Below are 18,141 nucleotides of genomic sequence, written 5' to 3'. Positions count from 1 at the left end.
AGATGGAGGCTGGGGCGGCGCCTGGTCCAAGGGTGCCGTGTAGTGGACGAATGAGTCCACAAGGCAGCCCGGTGGCTGCCTCCGCTCCGCGCCAGCCACAACCGCCCCAGCCCGCCTCTGACTCAAAAACACAGGGCCCGCCCCGCCCTGGGGGTAGCAAAGTCAGCCGCGCGGACACGCGGGCGGCACGTCCCCGGAGGCTCGAGCGCGTCACGGGGCTGACGCGGAGGACCAGGAAGTCCGCCAACTACGCGCCGGCCGGGGCCCGGCGGTGCCCGCACAAAGTTCTCAGAAGCAAGAGAACGCTCGGGGGGCGCCCGGCGCGGCGAAGACCAACACTGAGACCAGGGAGGTCTGCAGACGCGCCCCAGCTGTGCGCCTGGTCGCCGGGTGCCCGGCGGGCCCGCGCCAGGTGTGGCAGCCCCGCCGTGCGCCCCGGCCCGAGCCATGCGCCCGGGGGGCGTGCGCAGCTTCGCGCTGGAGCTGGCGCGGGACCCGGGCGGCGCGTACCGCGGCGGGGAGCGACTGTGCGGCCGGGTGCTGCTGGAGGCGGCGTCGCCGCTGCGGGTGACAGCTCTCGAGGTGGCGGCGCGCGGCGGGGCGGTCACCCACTGGCTCGAGGGCCGAAGCGTGGGTGTAAATGCGGTGTCCAGCGACTACGCGGCCGCCGAGACATACCTGCGGCGGCGGCAGCTGCTGCTCCGAGGTGAGCCGCTCATCCCCTCCCCCCTACCCCGAGGCAGGATCCCCCGGGACCCTCTACCCAGGTCTGGGCGCCCCTCTCGAAAGCCAGCCTTTCGACTTAGAGGCTGTGTGGTCGGGTGACCCTTCTCAAGAGGTGGAGACCTCCTCCTCAGGGTGTGGACCCTCCTACAGGGTGGGACAGCCACCCACCTACCCCCCTCCAAAACCCTCTTTTCCAGGAACTCCTCCTAGGGTCTGGGCGCGCCCCCCCCCCTCCAGAGCCGGGACGCCCTCGACCTAGAGGCTATCCTGTGGGGAGCCCCCCCTATATGGAGTCTGGGGGAATCCCTTGGTGGAACTGGGAGTTCCTCCTCTCTGGACCCTAGGATGCCACGTTAGCCCCAGGCCTGGTGTCTCTGATTCCCAGAGAAGGCCCCTGTCTCACGCCCTGCCAGTGCCCCTTACCAGTTTTTACAGGAAGGGTTGTTCGCTGGGTTGGGGGTTCTGGTGGTGTTTGCAGGTGAGCAGGTGGGACTGCATCCCAGGCAGGGAGAAGACTTGGGGTGGGGTCAGATCAGGCTGGGAGTCTTAGGTGTTGGGCATGTCCCTACCTTGCTCTGAACCTCAGTCCCCCACCCTCAGGCCATACAGCCAGTCGGGAGCAGAACAGGGCCAACAGAAAGAGTAAGTCTGTGCCCCAGCACCGTGCTATGTGGCTGAGGAGGGTGTTGGCCTCTCTGGGCTGCCCTGGCCACCTCCTCTTGGGGAAGGCAGACCTCACCATACCCATCTGCAAGATGGGCGGAAGCAGGAAGCAGCTCGAACCTGGCTCCCCCCCGCAGCCCCCTTTTTTCCAGCAGTGCACACACTAGATGCTTTGCCTACAGGCTTGCAAACTTGTCCCAACGGCCCCCAGGTGTGGGGGCCTGAGCAGCTGTGGAAACCGAGGCATAGCCGGCAAGGGGTGAGGCAGGAAGGGGCCCTGTAGTCACTTCCCTTTCCCTGTGACTCGAGGGAAATTGGGGCTGGTCTCACCCTAGAGTCCTCCTGGTCCCACTCACTGGTAGCTTCCTTAAGATACTGGAGGGGTGAAGCTTGTGGAGTTGCTGTGTGACCTCTAGTGAGGCCCTGCCCCTCTCTGGGCCTCTGGGGACCCATCTGTGAAACGGACTGAGGGCACTGGCTCAGAATGAGCCTTCCTGGGACTACCCTGGCCGTCCAGTGGTTAAGACTCTGGGCTTCCACTGCAGGGGGCGAGGGTTCCATCCCTGGTTGGGGAACTAAGATCCCTCGAGCCAAGTGCGGTGTGGCCAAAAAAAAAAAAAAAAAAAAAACCAAACCAAACAAAAAACCCAAAAGAGCCTTCCCATCCCCCCAGGGTCACTCCATTCCCCACCTCCTCCTGGGCTTATAGCCTCCTGTCCTCTTTCTAGGCTCTATTTGGCCCCTTATTTCAGCCCCAGAGCCCCCTCCTCCGGGTACCCCCCCCCCCAGGGTGATCACTGAGTGTACAGCCTCTACCCCTCTCTTCCGGCCTGCCCTTACCCCTATCACTGATTGGTTGTGTCCGTTTATGGCTGCCGCCCGCTGGGTGTGCCTTGGCCTCAGGGGGTCCCGGTGTGGCCTGAGCCAGACTCAAAGGGGATGGCCAAACTAGGGGGTGGGTTCAAGCAGCAGTGCATCCCTCTGTCACCAGAGGGCGCAGGCGCTCCGCAAATCGCGATCAGTCAGCTCCCAACTAGGAAACCGTGCATGTGGTTCTTCTCCGAGGAGACTGAGGTCCACAGACGGGTTACCGCCCCAAGGGCACACCGCAGCCTTGAATCCGGGGATTCCGTGAGCTTCCCCGGTACTCGGCTCTGTCTGTGAGGGGAAGAGCTAGGCCTAGAGGACAAGTAGGAGTTTGCGGAGGCGGGGGAGGGAGGGCAGGTGCTGAAGGTTTGGAAAGGAACGTCGGGGCAAAAGCGCTGAGGCGCAGCCGACTGGCAGTGTGTCAGGAGCGGGCTGATGACTCGGGAGAGAGGCTCTGGGAGGGGTCGAGTAGGGGCTACACCGTGATTCATGCACAACCCTCTGAGGTCGGGAATGATTTTCTTCTGGCTCTACAAACGTGGGGACTCAGGCTCCAAGTGGTTGTCACTAGCCCGGGTCAGCCAGCTGAGCGGGTTTCAAATCAGAGGAGGGGGCAGTAGGCGCCCGAGTGGAGGGAGGCCCCATCCACTTCTTCCTCCCTCCCCCATTGCACAGGGCGGGGGAAACTGAGGCCCGAGGTAGTTAGTCCTAGGCTCTCAGGGCCTCGATTGGGGCCTGGCTGTTAACACACCCCTCCAGCTCGGGCTGGACGTGCATCGAGTCACGTCTGCAAGTGGCGGCCGGTTGATGATTAAACCGACGGCAGAATGCCCTTGCTGGGTGACCTCAGGCCCGAGTCCTCCAGGCCTCAGTTCTTCCTCTTGACCCCCGGAGTCTGAGAGATACTTGCTCTGTCCCGCAGTTCTTTAGTCTCACCCCAGGGTCCACTAGGGTAAAGGGCAGCGGGTCGCGAGCCGGGGCGTTATTTTGCTCCACGCGTGGGCGGAGCCACGCCTCTCGGCGCGCCATTGGCGTATTCCTCTCCGGGGGCGGGACCTGCGTCTCGCCCCGCCCCTCCCTGCCGTATAAATGCGGCGCCGGCGCAGGCAGTAAGGAGTTTCTGGCCTGATCGGCGAGTGCGCCTGCGCGCGCCTGGTGGGTTCGCGTTCTCAGGCTGCAGCGTCCGCCCCTCGCGCCTCCGCGTCGCGGGTTCGAAGCCAGGGACCGCGCGCCGCGAGTTCGTATCCCAGCCGCGATGCTGTTCGATAAGGTGAAGGCGTTCGTGGTGCAACTGGATGGTGCGAACGCGGGCGCCGAGCCCGTGTTCAGCGGCGGCCAGGCGGTGGCCGGCCGGGTGCTGCTGGAGCTGGCGGGCCCGGCGCGCGTGGGCGCCCTGAAGCTGCGCGCGCGGGGTCGCGCCCACGTACACTGGACCGAGTCGCGCAGCGCGGGCTCGAGCACCGCGTACACGCAGAGCTACAGCGAGCGCGTAGAGGTTGTGAGCCACCGTGCCACACTACTCGCGCCAGGTACCACCTGGGGACCCCTGCACGGCGCGTGCTGCGCGCTCCGGGAGCCCCTCACAGCCACTGAGCCTCCCCTTCTTGCTCCTACCTGCAGACACCGGAGAGATGACAACGCTGCCTCCTGGACGCCATGAGTTCCCATTCAGCTTCCAGCTGCCACCGTAAGTCAAATGGGGTGGAGGATTGCAGGGGAGTCCCTAAGTCTGCAGCCCCTTCCAGGTTTGGGACTCCACTGCTCGGTATCTGGGGACCCCCGAGCCGCAAGACTGTCTCCCGGGGGGGCCCCCCGAGGAGTGCCTCGTGTTTCTCATCCCTGTTAAGTCTTTGGGAATCTCCCACCCGGTTGTCTGTGGATCTCACCCACTGAAGCCCCTTCCCTCCACCCCCAGGACGCTAGTGACTTCATTTGAAGGCAAACATGGCAGTGTCCGATACTGCATCAAAGCCACCCTGCACCGGCCCTGGGTCCCTGCCCGCCGGGCAAGGAAGGTGTTTACTGTTATCGAGCCTGTGGACATCAACACACCGGCTCTGCTGGTGAGTTGCTGCCCTTGGGGAGGTGGGATGGGAGCACCACAGGCAGGGTTCTGGCTATTTGGTGACTGGCTCCTCACTCCCTTCTCAAAGTGGGGGTCACAGCTGAGCCCTGGCAGGGAGGGAGGCAGTGGGGGAGGTAGGCATGGGAATGCCTGTGGAGTCCAGTGGAGCCAGGTGCAAGTCCCAGGGGCACCAGTTGGCTGTGTGTTTCTGGATGAGTGTCTCACCTTCTCTGAGCCTCCTGTGCCTCCTCCGTGAAATGGGACACAGTCAGAGCTTGCAATAATAACGGCTTACTAAGCACTCATTACGCACTAAGTGCTTGGCTTGTTGGCTTGTTTTCAGCTTAATGAGATGGGTCATATTCCTGGATCCATTTTACAAATAGTTTCTAGAGTGTTAAAAAGAAATCAGGATACTAGGCCCTGCTCCAAATCCTCCTTCAGCTGAGGGTGGTTTAGAAGCTTCACGGGGTCTGTGGTTGGCACAGTGGGATGCATTTCATGTCCTTTCCCTCCACCCCACCAGGCCCCTCAAGCAGGAGCTCGGGAGAAGATCGCCCGATCCTGGTACAGTAACCGTGGCCTTGTCTCCCTCTCAGCCAAGATCGACCGCAAGGGCTATACACCAGGTAGCAGGTGGGAGGGGCTGGATTGGGAAGAAGGCCCATGTCAGGGTTGCAGGTGGGGAAACTGAGGCCCTGCCATCCCACCCTACAGGTGAGGTGATCCCCGTCTTCGCCGAGATCGACAACGGCTCCACGCGCCCAGTGCTGCCACGGGCGGCCGTGGTCCAGACACAGACCTTCATGGCGCGAGGTGCCCGCAAACAGAAACGAGCAGTGGTGGCTAGTCTCTCAGGGGAGCCTGTGGGCCCCGGGCGGCGGGCACTGTGGCAGGGCCGGGCGCTGCGGATCCCTCCTGTGGGTCCTTCTATTCTGCACTGCCGCGTGCTACATGTGGACTACACCCTCAAGGTAGAGTATTCTCGGGGGCTGGGGTGGCTGTGTCTGCTCTGTCCTCCAGGCTGGGGGGTCCCCCCGCCGCCCACCAAGGCCTCCTGTAGAAGGAGGGTGTGGCCGAGGCTGCCTGGGCACCCTCTGTCATGGCTCCTTCCTCCAGGTCTGCGTGGACATCCCGGGCTCATCCAAGCTGCTCTTGGAGCTGCCGCTGGTCATCGGCACCATCCCTCTGCATCCTTTCGGCAGCCGCTCGTCCAGCGTGGGCAGCCATGCCAGCTTCCTGCTGGACTGGGGACTGGGGGTCCTGCCAGAGCGACCTGAAGGTGAGCTCTCCATCCTGCTATGGGGGGCATGGGTGGGCAGAGAGGCAGGTGCTTGGCTGACTCTCCCTCCCCCAGCCTCGAAGCCCCCATCTGTGAAAGTGCTCAGTAACAGTCATGTTGGGAGTATGAATTCTCCCAGAATCCCAATCCAAGGGCACACAGCCCAGCAGCCCCAGAACTGACACAAGCCAGCTCCCAGCCATTGTCCCCAATTCTGGGGCTCCCCGCCTCCTTTACCAGCCTCACCCACCCTGTCTCTCGATTCCAGCACCTCCCGAGTACTCAGATGTGGTGGCCGACGAGGAGGTGGCAGCCATGGAGCAGAGCCCCTTCCGACTACTGCAGGACCCTGACGTGGGTGTTGAAGGCCCCTTCTTTGCCTACATCCAGGAGTTCCGCTACCGCCCGCCACCCCTGTACTCCGAGGTGAGCTTAGGGGGTTCAAGAAGCCCCTGTGGCTCTCCAGGCCCTGGGAGCCAAGATGAGGGTGGAGAGCCACGGATGAGTTTTAAGTAATGATGGAACTCCTATACATCCCCATACAGGTGCAAGGGCCTGAACCCACCTTGCACCTTAGTCTGTTCCTAGGTGTCACCCCCGGCCAAGTGTGGGAGTGGAGATGAGGAGGGTGGGGGGGGTGTTTCTGAGCCTCCAGGGCCTCCTGAGACTTGATGGGATCATTTCCCCCCCCCCCACCCTGCAGGAGGATCCAAACCCACCCTCAGAGGCCATGAGGCCCCGCTGCATGACCTGCTGAGTGGCAAGTGGAAACTTCAAGGGATGAGGCTGTACACGTGCTTCCAGCCAGCGTGGACATGAGTGAGGCGTGGCTGGATCGAGAGCAGACCAGCCTGACTGCGCTGAAGTTGGGGAAACCGAGTCTCAGAACGGGGCAGGGCCATTCCAACATCACACAGAGCAGAGGAAGAGCCAGTCTGGAGTCTGACATATCTGGACTGGTTCTCATAAGGTATCAAATGCCCACCGTAAGATCCGAGAGACTGTTCAACCTGTCTGTGCCAGCCTGTGGTCCCCCAGAAGCCTCCAGTCTGAGAGAGACAGAGCCAGACATAAATACTTCCAGGCCCACAGGACCAGAGGAAGGGACCAAGAGCTGGGAGAGTCCAAAGGGGGAGCAGGAAGGCTTCCTGGAGGAAAGGGCATTTTAGCTGAGGCTTTGGTGCATGAATAAGAGCTCAGAGGACAGGCAAGCAAGGGGAAGGAAAAGTCGGAGAAGGTCAGAGCTGAGTGATGTTTGGAGACTGCCCCCTTCATCTTAGAACTGGGGCTCAGAGAGCAAGTGCCTCAGTCGAGGCCACACTGCAAGGTCCGGCAGGCGAGAGGGCCCAGGACTGAGGCATTCAGGGAAGCAGGTCATCAGAGCTGTGTGGGGCAACAGGGCAACAGGGGCAGCGACTCCAGCCTTTGAAACCTGTGAAAGCCAGAGATTCCTGGCCCAGGCTAGGCTGCCTGGGGGCCCCTCCACACACTCCAGGACGTGAGAGCTGCCTGGGTATTGTATGGCCCGAGAAACCCAGGTTCAGAGTGGGACAGACAAGACCGGCTCCATCACTTGCAAAATGAAGATGTGAGGTCCTTTGTTCAAGAATTCAGAATTTCAAGACGGAGACAGCAGAACATTAAACCAGGCTGCGGGGACAGAGGTCAGCCTGGGGTGACACAACAGGGCCAGTGTGCTTCTTCTGGGCACCCCCTGTGTCCTGGAGGGACAAAACATAATGGGGCAGCTGGACAAGCCCCCAAGTGCAGAGTCCCAGCCTGGGCTGAGGCAGGACACTCACCTGGGACTCTGCATTTCCGTTAAGCCTTAAATTGTTCTCTTTTGTACAGTTATTTTTTAAAAATAAAAGCACGGAGGAAGAGACTGGGCTTAGTGGTTTATTGCCCTCAGGTGCTGAGGAACCTGGGGTGGCCTTGTCCACCATCTTGAGTCTGGATCTCAGATGGAATTCCAGGCTGAGGAAGGTTGAGGGGCCCATTGTCCAGATGGTGAAGGTGAGGCCCAGGGACACATAGGGAGACAGCTCAGGCTGGCGCCGGATGCTTTCCCCTCATGCAGTAGCAGAGGCTGGGAGCGTGGACGGTGGAGGGCAGGCAGAGGCCTCATCTGTCCTCATCTGTCCTCACAGAATGGAGATGAGGGAGCAGAGGGGTGCCAAAGGCAGGAGGAGCCTGCCTGTCTATGCAGTCTGGGCTGGTTTTGCTTTTACTGTGGTTCAATTCATATACCATTTGAAAGTACAATTCCTTAGCATTCCTTTCCAGTGTTGGGCCACCATCACCTCTAGCTAGTTCTAGAACATTTTCATCAGCCCCTAGGGAGATCCTGTCCCCATTAGCAGTCCCTATTCCCCCTCTCTTAACGCCAGGCAACCACCAATCTGCTTTCTGTCTCTGGATTTGCCTGTTCTGGATATTTCATGTAGATGGGATCATAGGATACGCGGCTTGTTGTGTCTGGCTTCTTTCGCTTAGCATATTTGGAGGTTCAACCACTTTTGTTGCAGCATGACTCAGTGCTTCAGTCCTTTTCATGGCCAAATAATATTCCATCGTGTAGATGAACCACATTTTGTTTATCCACTCACACCCTGTTGATGGACATTTGGGTCGTTTCCACCTCCTAGTGGTTGTGGCTCATGCTGCTGTGGTCGTGCTTGTACGAGGATTTGTTTGAATACTCACAGGGCTTTAAGGCAGCCCTAGCGGCGTGGAGGTTGTCATTTTTCTGGAGTTGCAGGTGGGGAAAGTGAGTCCAACGGAATGAGGTAACTGGCTCAGGGTCTCACAGTAGGGACTGATGGAGCTGCCACTCAAAACTGCCCCTGGAACTCTGGAATCCATACCCTACAGGCCATGTGACACCCATGTGACACTCCCTGGCAGCCTGGGCTCCACCCCAGACCCTAGGCCACACCCCATTTGGGCGGGGCCCAATTAGACCACCCTCTGATAGCCCTGGCTGTGCCCACCAGCCTGCCCAAGGTAGTGAAAATTAACTAGCAGCCCAGAGTGGCCATGGGCAGGGCTGAGGGGCAGGGACAAGGGGTGGACACTGGGAGCTCTGGGGTCAGGCTTCGCTCTCTGTGTGATGATGGGCCGGTCACTTGTTTCTGAGCCTCAGTTTCTCCATCTGAGACTCTGGAACACCTCCTCTCCACCAGTCTAAATTTGGGCCCTGATTCCCAGTGATTCCTAGTCGTGGGGTTCACCCAGCCCTCCCAGTCCAGCAGCATCCACCCTGGGCCGCTGATACGCCATCAAGCTTGGAGCTTGTCAGACTTGGGGTTCCTTGGGGCCTGGCGGCAGAGAGGAGATGTTCCCTTAACACAGTCACCCAGATCCAAGATGGCAGCCTCAGGAGGGGCTGAGTTTCCCCTCAGCTGGATTGTGGGAGACACAAGATCCCAGTTTCCGGATCCATGTTCCCAAACTAAGAAGAGTCTTAGGTGTTTATTGCATTAGCGGATGTGGGTACAGTTCTATGAAAGGTTCCCCCAGGGGGCTTGGGAGGACAAGCCACCTCATGACCCCAGGACTCCTGCGTCTGCAACTATCTGGAACCTGATCCCTAAAGGAGGCAGATTTTCTGGTTCAGATAAATGACAACCAGGATGGAGCTGGCCCAGGCAGCCCAGAATTTGGGGAACTCCCTGAACATAGAGAGGGGCCCACAGAGTGTAGAGAAGGGTGGCCAAATATTCTTCTAAGATAAAATCCCTCCCCTCCTTGGTCCCCTAAGACCACCCACCCACCTCTCCCTCCAACTCCCCCCTCCATCCCTGGCTGCTACTCAAACACCCCAAGCTGGTTCCCACCTCAGGGCCTTCGCACATGCGGTTCCCTCTGCTGAAAGGCTCTTCCCTATAGCTGGCTCCTCTTTACCCACCAGCCTTATCTTATCAGGGACACCCCAACCTAAAGTCACCACCCCTCATCACTCCTTCCCCCATCCCCCTGTTCTACTGTTTTCATAGCCTTCATCAGTCTCTGGAATTCGTATTTAGATATTCACTTGTTTGTCTGAGACCTTGAGGGTGGGGCTGGGTCAGGGCTGTGTCCCTGGACCCAGCACACAGCAGGTATGAGTGACTGGAGGGGACTTCCCATCTACTCTGGTGTGAACAAAGACTCTGATGGGGGTGGGAGTGTCACTGCCTCACCCTTTTTCCCAGGACCCCCTAGAATCAGACCTGTCACCCGTTCAGAGTCAATGCCAGTTCTCTGTCTCTCACCACTGTCTTTCTGTCTCTGCCTCTCTCACCATCTTTGCCTCCCCCATCTCCGCCTCACGTTGCTCTGTCACTGTCTCTTTGGCTGTTTCTCTGTCACTGTCTCTCGTATCCTCTATCTCCTCCTGTCTCTGACTTACCATCTCTGCATCTCTGTCTCTCTCGCTCACCCTCTCTCTTGGTCACCATCTCTCCGTCTCTCTCAGTCTCTGACTCTTTCACCGTCTCTGTCTCCTGCCCTGGCCAGGCCAAGCCTGGGCCATGGGGTGACAGGCAGGCAGGGCGCCTGCTGCTTGTTTTCTACCCTCACTGGCAGCAAGCCCAGCCGGGCTGCTGTTCAGGAATCCTCCAGCCGCCCTGCTCCAGCCACCAGGCTCAGCCACCACCAGCCTCTCCTCCCAGCACATTCTGTCCTGAGCAGGGAGTGCTGGGGCCTGGCGAGCGGGCGGGCAGATGTGTTCCTGCCCGGCTCCAGTTACAGGACAGCCTGTCCTGGTGGCCCTGCTCCCCACCAGCGCTGCCTCCTGACGCGTCCCCTCCTTGCTCTGGGCTTAGATCTTCCTGAATGGGACCCTCTGCCAGCTCATCCCCACCTCAGGAACTTTGCACCTGCTGCGTCTTCCACCTGGAGCTCCTCTCCCCAGGACGTCTCCCTTGTAGACCTCCCTGGTCCCTAGACCAGAGAGTCTCTCAGTTGGATCTTAGTTCCCCGACCAGGGATCGAACCCGTGCCCCCTGCAGTGGAAGCTTGTGGTGTCTTACCCACTGAACCAGCAGGAAGTCCCGTATTTATATGTTTGATTTACATGTCTGTTACCCCAGGGCCCCACTATGTCCGCAGCACTGGGCACACGCAGTAGGTGCTTGGTGACTATTTTAGAATTGAAGTCTGCCCGAGCCTCCCAGGCTCACACACACGGCTCCCCAACCCCTCAGCCTGCCTGATCTACCCCAGCCTCTGCCTCCTCCTGACCCTGCCGCCCCCCTGCTGTTTACCACGCCCTCTCCCCCCCCACCAGGAATCTCCCAGCCCTCCCACCTTTGCCCAGGGAGTTCCCTGCACCACCAGATGCACCTTTTTCCAGCAAGGGGCTGGGTCTGTCTTTTAAGCCTGCTGGGCTCTACACACAGGGCCAGCCATGATGCACACACACGTGCAGAGACACAGAAACGGGCCCGCGAACTCGGGCACACGCAACCCAGAAACCACTAACACAGACCCACATGCCCTCTAACGCCTGTCCAAACAGGTACGACAGCAATGACTATGCTCATCCCAGCGCTGAGCGCCCGTGGCTTGAGGGTCTGTGGGGTGTTCACGTGTGGAGTCCCCCAACTCTGAGGAGGTTATGGCCTCTTTACAGGTGGGGACAGGACGTGGGATTTGAACCCATGCCAAGGTGTACGCAGTCTTGTCCACACGCGCTTCTGCCCTCGCTTCCCCAACCCGGGAGTCATCCCCCACCTTGTTTTTGATGTTCGGGAAAGGCCAGGAAAGCCCCCAGAAAGCATCAGGCTGGGCAAGGGGCCCAGGAGGAAGTGGTGACTCAGCTGGTGGCCATCAGTGCCTGCCCCGTCTCGGGGGGAATCACAGAGAGCAACAAGAAAAGATGGGGGAAGGAGGTGCGTGGTAAACAGGACCTCTGAATGGTGGGGGGGTGGGGTGGGGAGTGCCTGGATGGCCCCTCTGTGCTCCAACACCTCAGCCATGCTGAGCCCAATTCACAGGTGGGGAAACTGAGGCAAAGAGAACAGGTGATTTGGCCCAAGGCCCCCCAGCCAGGATGGAGCAGGCAGGGGATCCCTAAGTCCTTGGTAAAAGGGTCTTGAGGGCACCTACTCTCCCTGAACACCTTTTGGTGGGCAAAAGGAACCAGGTCAGACTTCCTCGGTGGCCAGTGGTTAGGAATCCACCTGCCAATGCAGGGGACACGGGTTCGATCCCTGGTCAGGGAGGATCCCACGTGCCGCGGAGCAACTAAGCCCATGAGCCACAACTACTGAAGCCCACGCGCCTAGAGCTCGTGCTCCGCAACAAGAGAAGCCACCGCAGTGAGAAGCCCGCGCACCGCAATGAAGAGCAGCCCCCGCTCGCTGCAACTAGAGACAGCCCTCGTGCAGCAACGAAGACCCAACACAGCCAAAAATAAATAAATACATAAAAGAAAAGAAAAGGAGCCAGGTCCACTTCCTGCTTCCAGGTGTGGACATGTGACCAGGTCTGGCCAATTAGAGCTTTTTCTTACCACAGACCCAGGGACTGGTTCAGGGATGGGCATGTGACTCTGGCTGGGCCAATCACTGTGGGAGTTTGGGGACTCCCTGGAGGTGATGTTAGCGACCATCTTTGCCACCATGACAAGGACAGCAGAAGAGAGTCCAGAGGCATTATGGTGGAGTCCACAAATACCTGCCACCCTGTGAAGTCAGGGTGGGGCCAGAGGGAAGGATGAGGGCTGGAGGGTCCTGGGAGGGCTTCCAGGAGGAGAGGACACTGGAGTTGGGGCTTTGATGGATGAAGAGGAGTTCACTGGGGAACTAGAGAAGAGCATTCCAGGCAGAGGGAACAGCCTGTGCAACCCAGCAGAAAAAAGAGAGCCAAGCACGTCCTCAGTCATCCCAGTGGCTCTGTGGGGCTGGAGCATAGAGGGGACAGCTGCAGATGTGTTTGTTTATTTGCTCCTGGTCTGGGGCCTCCCCCACCTTCACCAAACCCCAGAGGGTGAGACCAGTTCTGCTTCGTCAGCTGCTGAAGCTTCATTAATGTTTGTGACGTAGGTGGCCCTCCTTTTGGAGACACAGAGGATGGGATGGGTAGAGTGGGTGGTGAACTGGGGGATTGGATTCACGGGGCAAGAGAGCCTGGGGTTGCATGGGCGTGGCCCCAGGAGCCAGGAGGAGCTGGGCCACAGTCCAGGCAGAAAGGGGCAATTCCCTGTCTGTGAATCCTGGACCCCGGGAATGGTGCTCCAGAGGGGGGCAGGCTAGAGCTCAGGGTCTGGACTCCAGGCACCACCTCTTCCTTCCTGTGTGAACTTGGGCTAGTGGCTGTACCTCTCTGAACCTCAGTTTCCTGATCTGGAGTCTGACCTCACTGTAGGACAGGGTCAGTACTGGGGTACAGAGGGGGTGCAGGATCTGTGGGGCTAGATGGGGGGGAGGGGTGCTGAGGCAGTAGGGGAAGGGCTGGGCCTGTCCAGAACATTCCATCAACAGTTCCCAGACTCTTTGAAAACAGGAAGCCGGCTCTCAAGGGAGCCCCCAGCAGTGCTTCCTGAGCCTCCTAGTGACTCAGTCTGGGGGGTGTGCTCACACACATGTGTGTTTGCAGGCGGCCTGGAAATAGGTGGCGCCACCAGTGTGTGCACGTGTTTGTGTGTCTGCCTTGTCTGCGGAGTTGCCCAGGGACGCATGCACACAAGTGTTATGTACTTGAAGGTGGTACACATCTCAGTCAATTCAGGAAGCAGATGCGGGCTGGTTGGTGCATTTGCAAGTCTGGGTCCAGGTGTTAGGCTTGGGTGTCTGTCAGCAGTGGGTACTGGTGTGCCCTGGTAAGCACTAACTGGAATAAACTGGCTTGTGCAGGCTTGTGCCAGTACGGGCTGACAGATAGGAGCCTATGCGACACCCCCAGGACTCTGAATCCCCAGGTAAGCCCTGATTCAGCTGCCAGTGGTCACTCTAGATTCCATCTCTTCCCTGCTCCAAACCCACTGTGGCTCCTCCTGGTCCCCAAGGCCCTGCATAGCCCCTGTGACTGCTCCGCCCTCCTTTCCTTTCATCTGCCCCTCACACGTCAGCTCCTGGCTCACCTGCCTCCTTGCTGTTCCTGGAGACTGCCAAATATGTTCCTGCCTCAGGGCCTTTGCACCTGCTATGCCAACTGCCAGCCTGCTCTTCCTTCCCCTCCTCTCCATCTCTCAGGCCTCAGGACACTGGCCTTGGGCAAGACACCCCTCTCCTGATTCTGTTGCAACTGTCTTCCTCTCCTTCCCTAAGTCCTGACCACAGGCCCCAGCTTTGGCCACTTCTCTCTGCATCTTAGGATGGATGAGTGGCCTCACTCTGTAAGCCTCAGTTTATTTTCCTGTAACCTGGGGCCAATCTTGGTGTGACCTCACTCACCCAGAGTCACCCGAAAAGTGGAAAAGCCTGGATTCAAACCTGGGCTAGCCTGATCTCAGAGGCTTTGTCCTTTCCCATATTAAGTGGGAGACAACCGAGGGTCCAGGACAGTCTAGGGTTACTCAGCCACAGGGACCAAATGGGGCCAAACTGGGGCCTCCTGCAGGTCATGTTCCTGGGATGCCTTTTTCTTGCTCTCAAACTTCTACTCATCCTTCAAAACCCCATCTCCAATGCCCCTTTTCTCTAACCCAGTTCTGACCTCACAGGCTGAGGCCATTTACGTCTGGCCATGCCTATCCCCTCCAGACAGGTCAGGGCTGAGGCCTCTCAGGAGCCTAGCATCACCCAGACAGGTATGCAGAACCATGTTTCTCACATGCCAACTTCCTGGAGCTGGCTCAGGCCCCCCTGCCATGCCTGATTCCCAGGAGGTGCCTCCCGTTGGCTTATCACTCTCAGGACCTGCCAAACTCTGTGGTTTAGAAGGGCAGGCAAGACTTTTCCATTCCACCCAGAGGCCCATGTGTTCTGGAAACTCCCTTGCCCAGGCCTTCAACCCCCCTGGCCTTGGCTCACATCAGCTCCGCGCCAGGCTGATTTATCTGTGAAATGGACCCGAGACGTTAGTGCAGTGCGGGTTTTTTGCTGATGTCTCAGTGCCCCAGCTCCAGGGCAGCCATGGGAGCTATGAAACAAGGCTCAGATCCCGTCCCTTATACACCCTCCCCAAAGCCTGTGACGTCCCATGTGGGCCGGCCGCCACAGCCTCCATCACAACAGATTCAGTCCCACCTCAGGGCCTTTGCACTTGCTGTTACTTCTATCCAGAGAGCCCTTCCCTCACTCCTCCCAAGATGCTCACCTTCTCCTCCAGGTCTAAGTTCAAACATCCCTTTCTCGCAGGCCCCTCGGCCTCCCTGACCGAAGCTGCGCTGCCTCATTCCCTCTCTCAGCCCTTCCCTTGTGCTTCTGACAATTCATAATTATGACGTATTGGCGAGTTCATGGTCATCTTCCGCCTCCCCTCTGTAATGGGAGCTCTGAGAGGGCAGGGCTGCAGCATGCAGTGAGTGTCCAGTGAACACGCAGTAACAAAGGAGAGTGCAGGAACCTAGAGCATGTCCTCCTAAAGGAGAGTCCCCAGCCTCACCCCTGGCCTCCAGATCCTTGTTGCCGCCCCCCCGCAGAGCCTGCTTGGTGTTTGCGGCGGTGGGGGGGAGTGGAACAGAAGGTCCTGCTCAGTTATTCACACACTGGCCTCTCATAAAACCCTCCCCATCATGATCCAGAGCCCCCTTTCCTTCCAGGCTCCAGGCCTAGAAAGGCCCTTATTTTGACCTCCTCAGCCCATAGCACAAGTGGGAAATCCAGGTCAGAAGAGGTTCCGCCCCTACGTCCAGGCTGAGTGTGCCCCTCCTCTACTCATAGTCTGGCCATACCTTACCATCACCTTCCAGAGGAAGTCCAGCTCCTCGGTGCAGGGTTCAAGGTCCTGCCCGAGTGTGCCAAGATCCTTCCTTTTTCCTTTGCCTAATTCGCAGTCACGCTTTTGGTCTCATCTTGGTTGCATTTCCCAGTATTGACTGTTGACACAGTCTCGGGACACATTAACTACTGTCAGAGACCAAATAGTCACTGCACCCAGAGTGTCATCACATCACGCTTAATGTGACTCATACAAAGTAAAGAGATGCTTTGCATGGTATACAAACATCGTGGACCATTGAACTCGCTGTTTGCACAGTATATGAACACCATGGACCACTGACTACTAACAGGATACTAAGCATAACATAAGGAACAGCCACTGCCTGAGAGCTTAGATCAGGAGTCAACAAACTTTTTCTATAAGTGGCCAGATTATAAATATTCTCAGCTCTGCGGGCCATACAGCGTCTGTTGCAACTAGTCAATTCAGCTCACTTGAAAGCAGCCACAAACAATACTCAAATGAGTGAGCATGGCTGTAACCCAATAAAACTTTATTTGTGGACACTAAAATTTGAATTTCATGTAGTTTTCATGGGTCACAACATGGTCTTCTTTTGGTATGTTTTCAATCATGGAAAAGTGTGGAAGCCGTTTCTAGGTCTGGCCAGAGCTGCAGTTTGCCTGCACCTTGATGAGGCGCTAGATGGTTAACGAAGTATCAGGATTCATTGTTTACAAAGTATCAGAACTCTGTTTAAAGTGCTTCCGGATCTCCAGCTAAGAAATATTAGGGCAGGTTGATGACTAACAGTGTCTGACCATTGACAAGTTAACAGGTATCAGGACTGGATATTTACAAAGTATCAGTACAAAGCAGCCGGGATGGCTAATGGGGTGTCAGGATCTGGGTTTAAGTTGGACCCAGCCACTGGCCCCAGCACCGTACTGACCAGATGGGGCACTGCTACCCATTCTCAGAACACTGTTTACCAAGTATCCAGTGACAGGGCTGGCGGCAGGGTATCGAGTCACAGGGCAGTCACACTGAGACTCGGGCACGGTGACAACTCTAGACACCAGCTGTTTACAGTGACATGAGACTGGCTGTTTACAGGAGACCAGCCACCCTACTTCCGGATGCCGGAATCCAGATGGTGGGATGGGCTCCTCCTGCTTGCAGAGGGCCCTGGTTCTGGGGACTCCTCTCCTTCAGCTGCTTCCAGCACCGGGAGTGAGAGTGAGGAAAGTGCCTCTGACCCAGGCGAGGTGGGGCTTTTGCTCATTCAAGCCCCATCACGCCTCAGGCTGGGATCTTTGGAGGCAGGAATTGAGCACTGAAGGCAGTGGGTCCCATGGTACCACTTGGATTCTCCATCTGCCCATCCCTGGCTGTGCCACTTCAGGGACATCAATTAACCTCTCTGGGCTTCCGCTTCCTTATCAGTAAAATGGGCACAATGATGGATCAGCGTTGCCAGACAAAATACAGGATATCCAGTTAACTTTGACTTTCAGATAAACAATAAAAAAAAATTTTTTTGTATAAATTTAGACCATGCATCATTTGGGGATATACTTATGCTAAAAAAATGTATTGGTTGCTTCTCTGAAATTTGAAGTTAACTGGGTGCCTAGATGTTTATTTGCTAAATCTGACACACACACACCCTTTTTTTTTTTTTTGGCTGTGCCACATGGCTTGTGGGATCTTTGTTCCCCGACCAGTGATTGAACACAGGGCCATGGCCTTTTTTTTTTTTTTGGCTGTGCCACATGGCTTGTGGGATCTTTGTTCCCCGACCAGTGACTGAACACAGGGCCATGGCAGTGAAAGCGCTGAGTCCTAACCACTGGACAACCAGGGAATTCCCTGACCCCACTTTGATGAAGCCTCAACCACAGGAGGTTGTGAAGATCCTGAGGGGATCCCAGGCACAGAGAAAGTGTACCACTGATGGTTCACCATCCTTGTCTCTCCCAGGAGCTCATGGGGATGGGTAAGTTCTGACAATTGGCTCATAAATACATCATCTGTCTCTGAGGACCAGAGCCTGGGTAACAAGAATAGTGCCCTTATTCAAGAGTTTTCACTAGAACCATTAGCAAGAGGCTCAGGACCACAGGGGTTCCACAGGAGGGCAGGGGGTCTGAGTTTCTTCATTCACAGTGTGTCCCCAGAACCCAGAGTCTGGCCCGGTGCCCTGCAGGACTCGGTAAAGAGTTACTGAGTGAATGGCAAATGAGATTCAATAAGTAGTTATGAATTTAGTGATTGATCCCATCACTCTTTATTGAATACTTACTGTATGCCAGGCACCCCAATTCTTGCCTGCCCAGGACTCCCCATCAACGAAGGAGATGGATATTAACCCAGTCATCACCGTAAATGCAAAATTATAACTTGGACAGGACCTGCCAAAGGAAGACCCCCCCCTCCCCCCAGTGCTTGGACCCCCAGCATGGAGTCCAGGAGGGCTTTCTGGAGGACGTGATGGAGACCTGGAGGGGGAGATCTGTAAGTGTAAACAGAGGACAGAAAGTTCCAGGCAGAGGGTACAGCACGTGCAAAGGTCCCAGGGTGGGAGGGAACATGATGATTTCAAGAGCTGTTTTCATGCCAGGCCCAGCTCCTCTTGACAATTTACAGTCTCCAACTGTAAATTGGATAGTTGGTAAAGCTAAGTTTATGATGCAGGGCAGGACAGGACAGGACAGGATAGGAC

General features: G+C 57.4%; 1 protein-coding gene across 2 annotated transcripts; it reads left to right on the top strand.

The window, feature by feature from the left end:
* Positions 1–239: 239 nt before the first annotated feature.
* On the top strand, positions 240–7,488 carry ARRDC2 (arrestin domain containing 2). Of its 2 annotated transcripts, none has more exons than XM_061190251.1 (8): positions 240–706; positions 3,877–3,943; positions 4,172–4,319; positions 4,848–4,950; positions 5,039–5,295; positions 5,441–5,603; positions 5,872–6,029; positions 6,307–7,488. In XM_061190251.1, exons 1-8 carry the CDS (start codon positions 448–450, stop codon positions 6,358–6,360), a joined length of 1,209 nt encoding a protein of 402 aa, XP_061046234.1. In that variant the 5' UTR covers positions 240–447; the 3' UTR covers positions 6,361–7,488. The 2 variants fall into 2 exon arrangements, with proteins under 2 accessions (XP_061046234.1, XP_061046233.1); XM_061190250.1 differs by lacking the exon at positions 240–706 and adding an exon at positions 745–3,785.
* Positions 7,489–18,141: the final 10,653 nt, after the last annotated feature.

Source organism: Eubalaena glacialis, chromosome 4 (genome assembly GCF_028564815.1).
Source record: "Eubalaena glacialis isolate mEubGla1 chromosome 4, mEubGla1.1.hap2.+ XY, whole genome shotgun sequence".
NCBI classification, from domain to species: Eukaryota; Metazoa; Chordata; class Mammalia; order Artiodactyla; family Balaenidae; genus Eubalaena; species Eubalaena glacialis.
The sequence above is the reverse complement of the archived record's forward strand: the minus strand, read 5'-3'. Positions and strand labels throughout refer to the sequence as shown.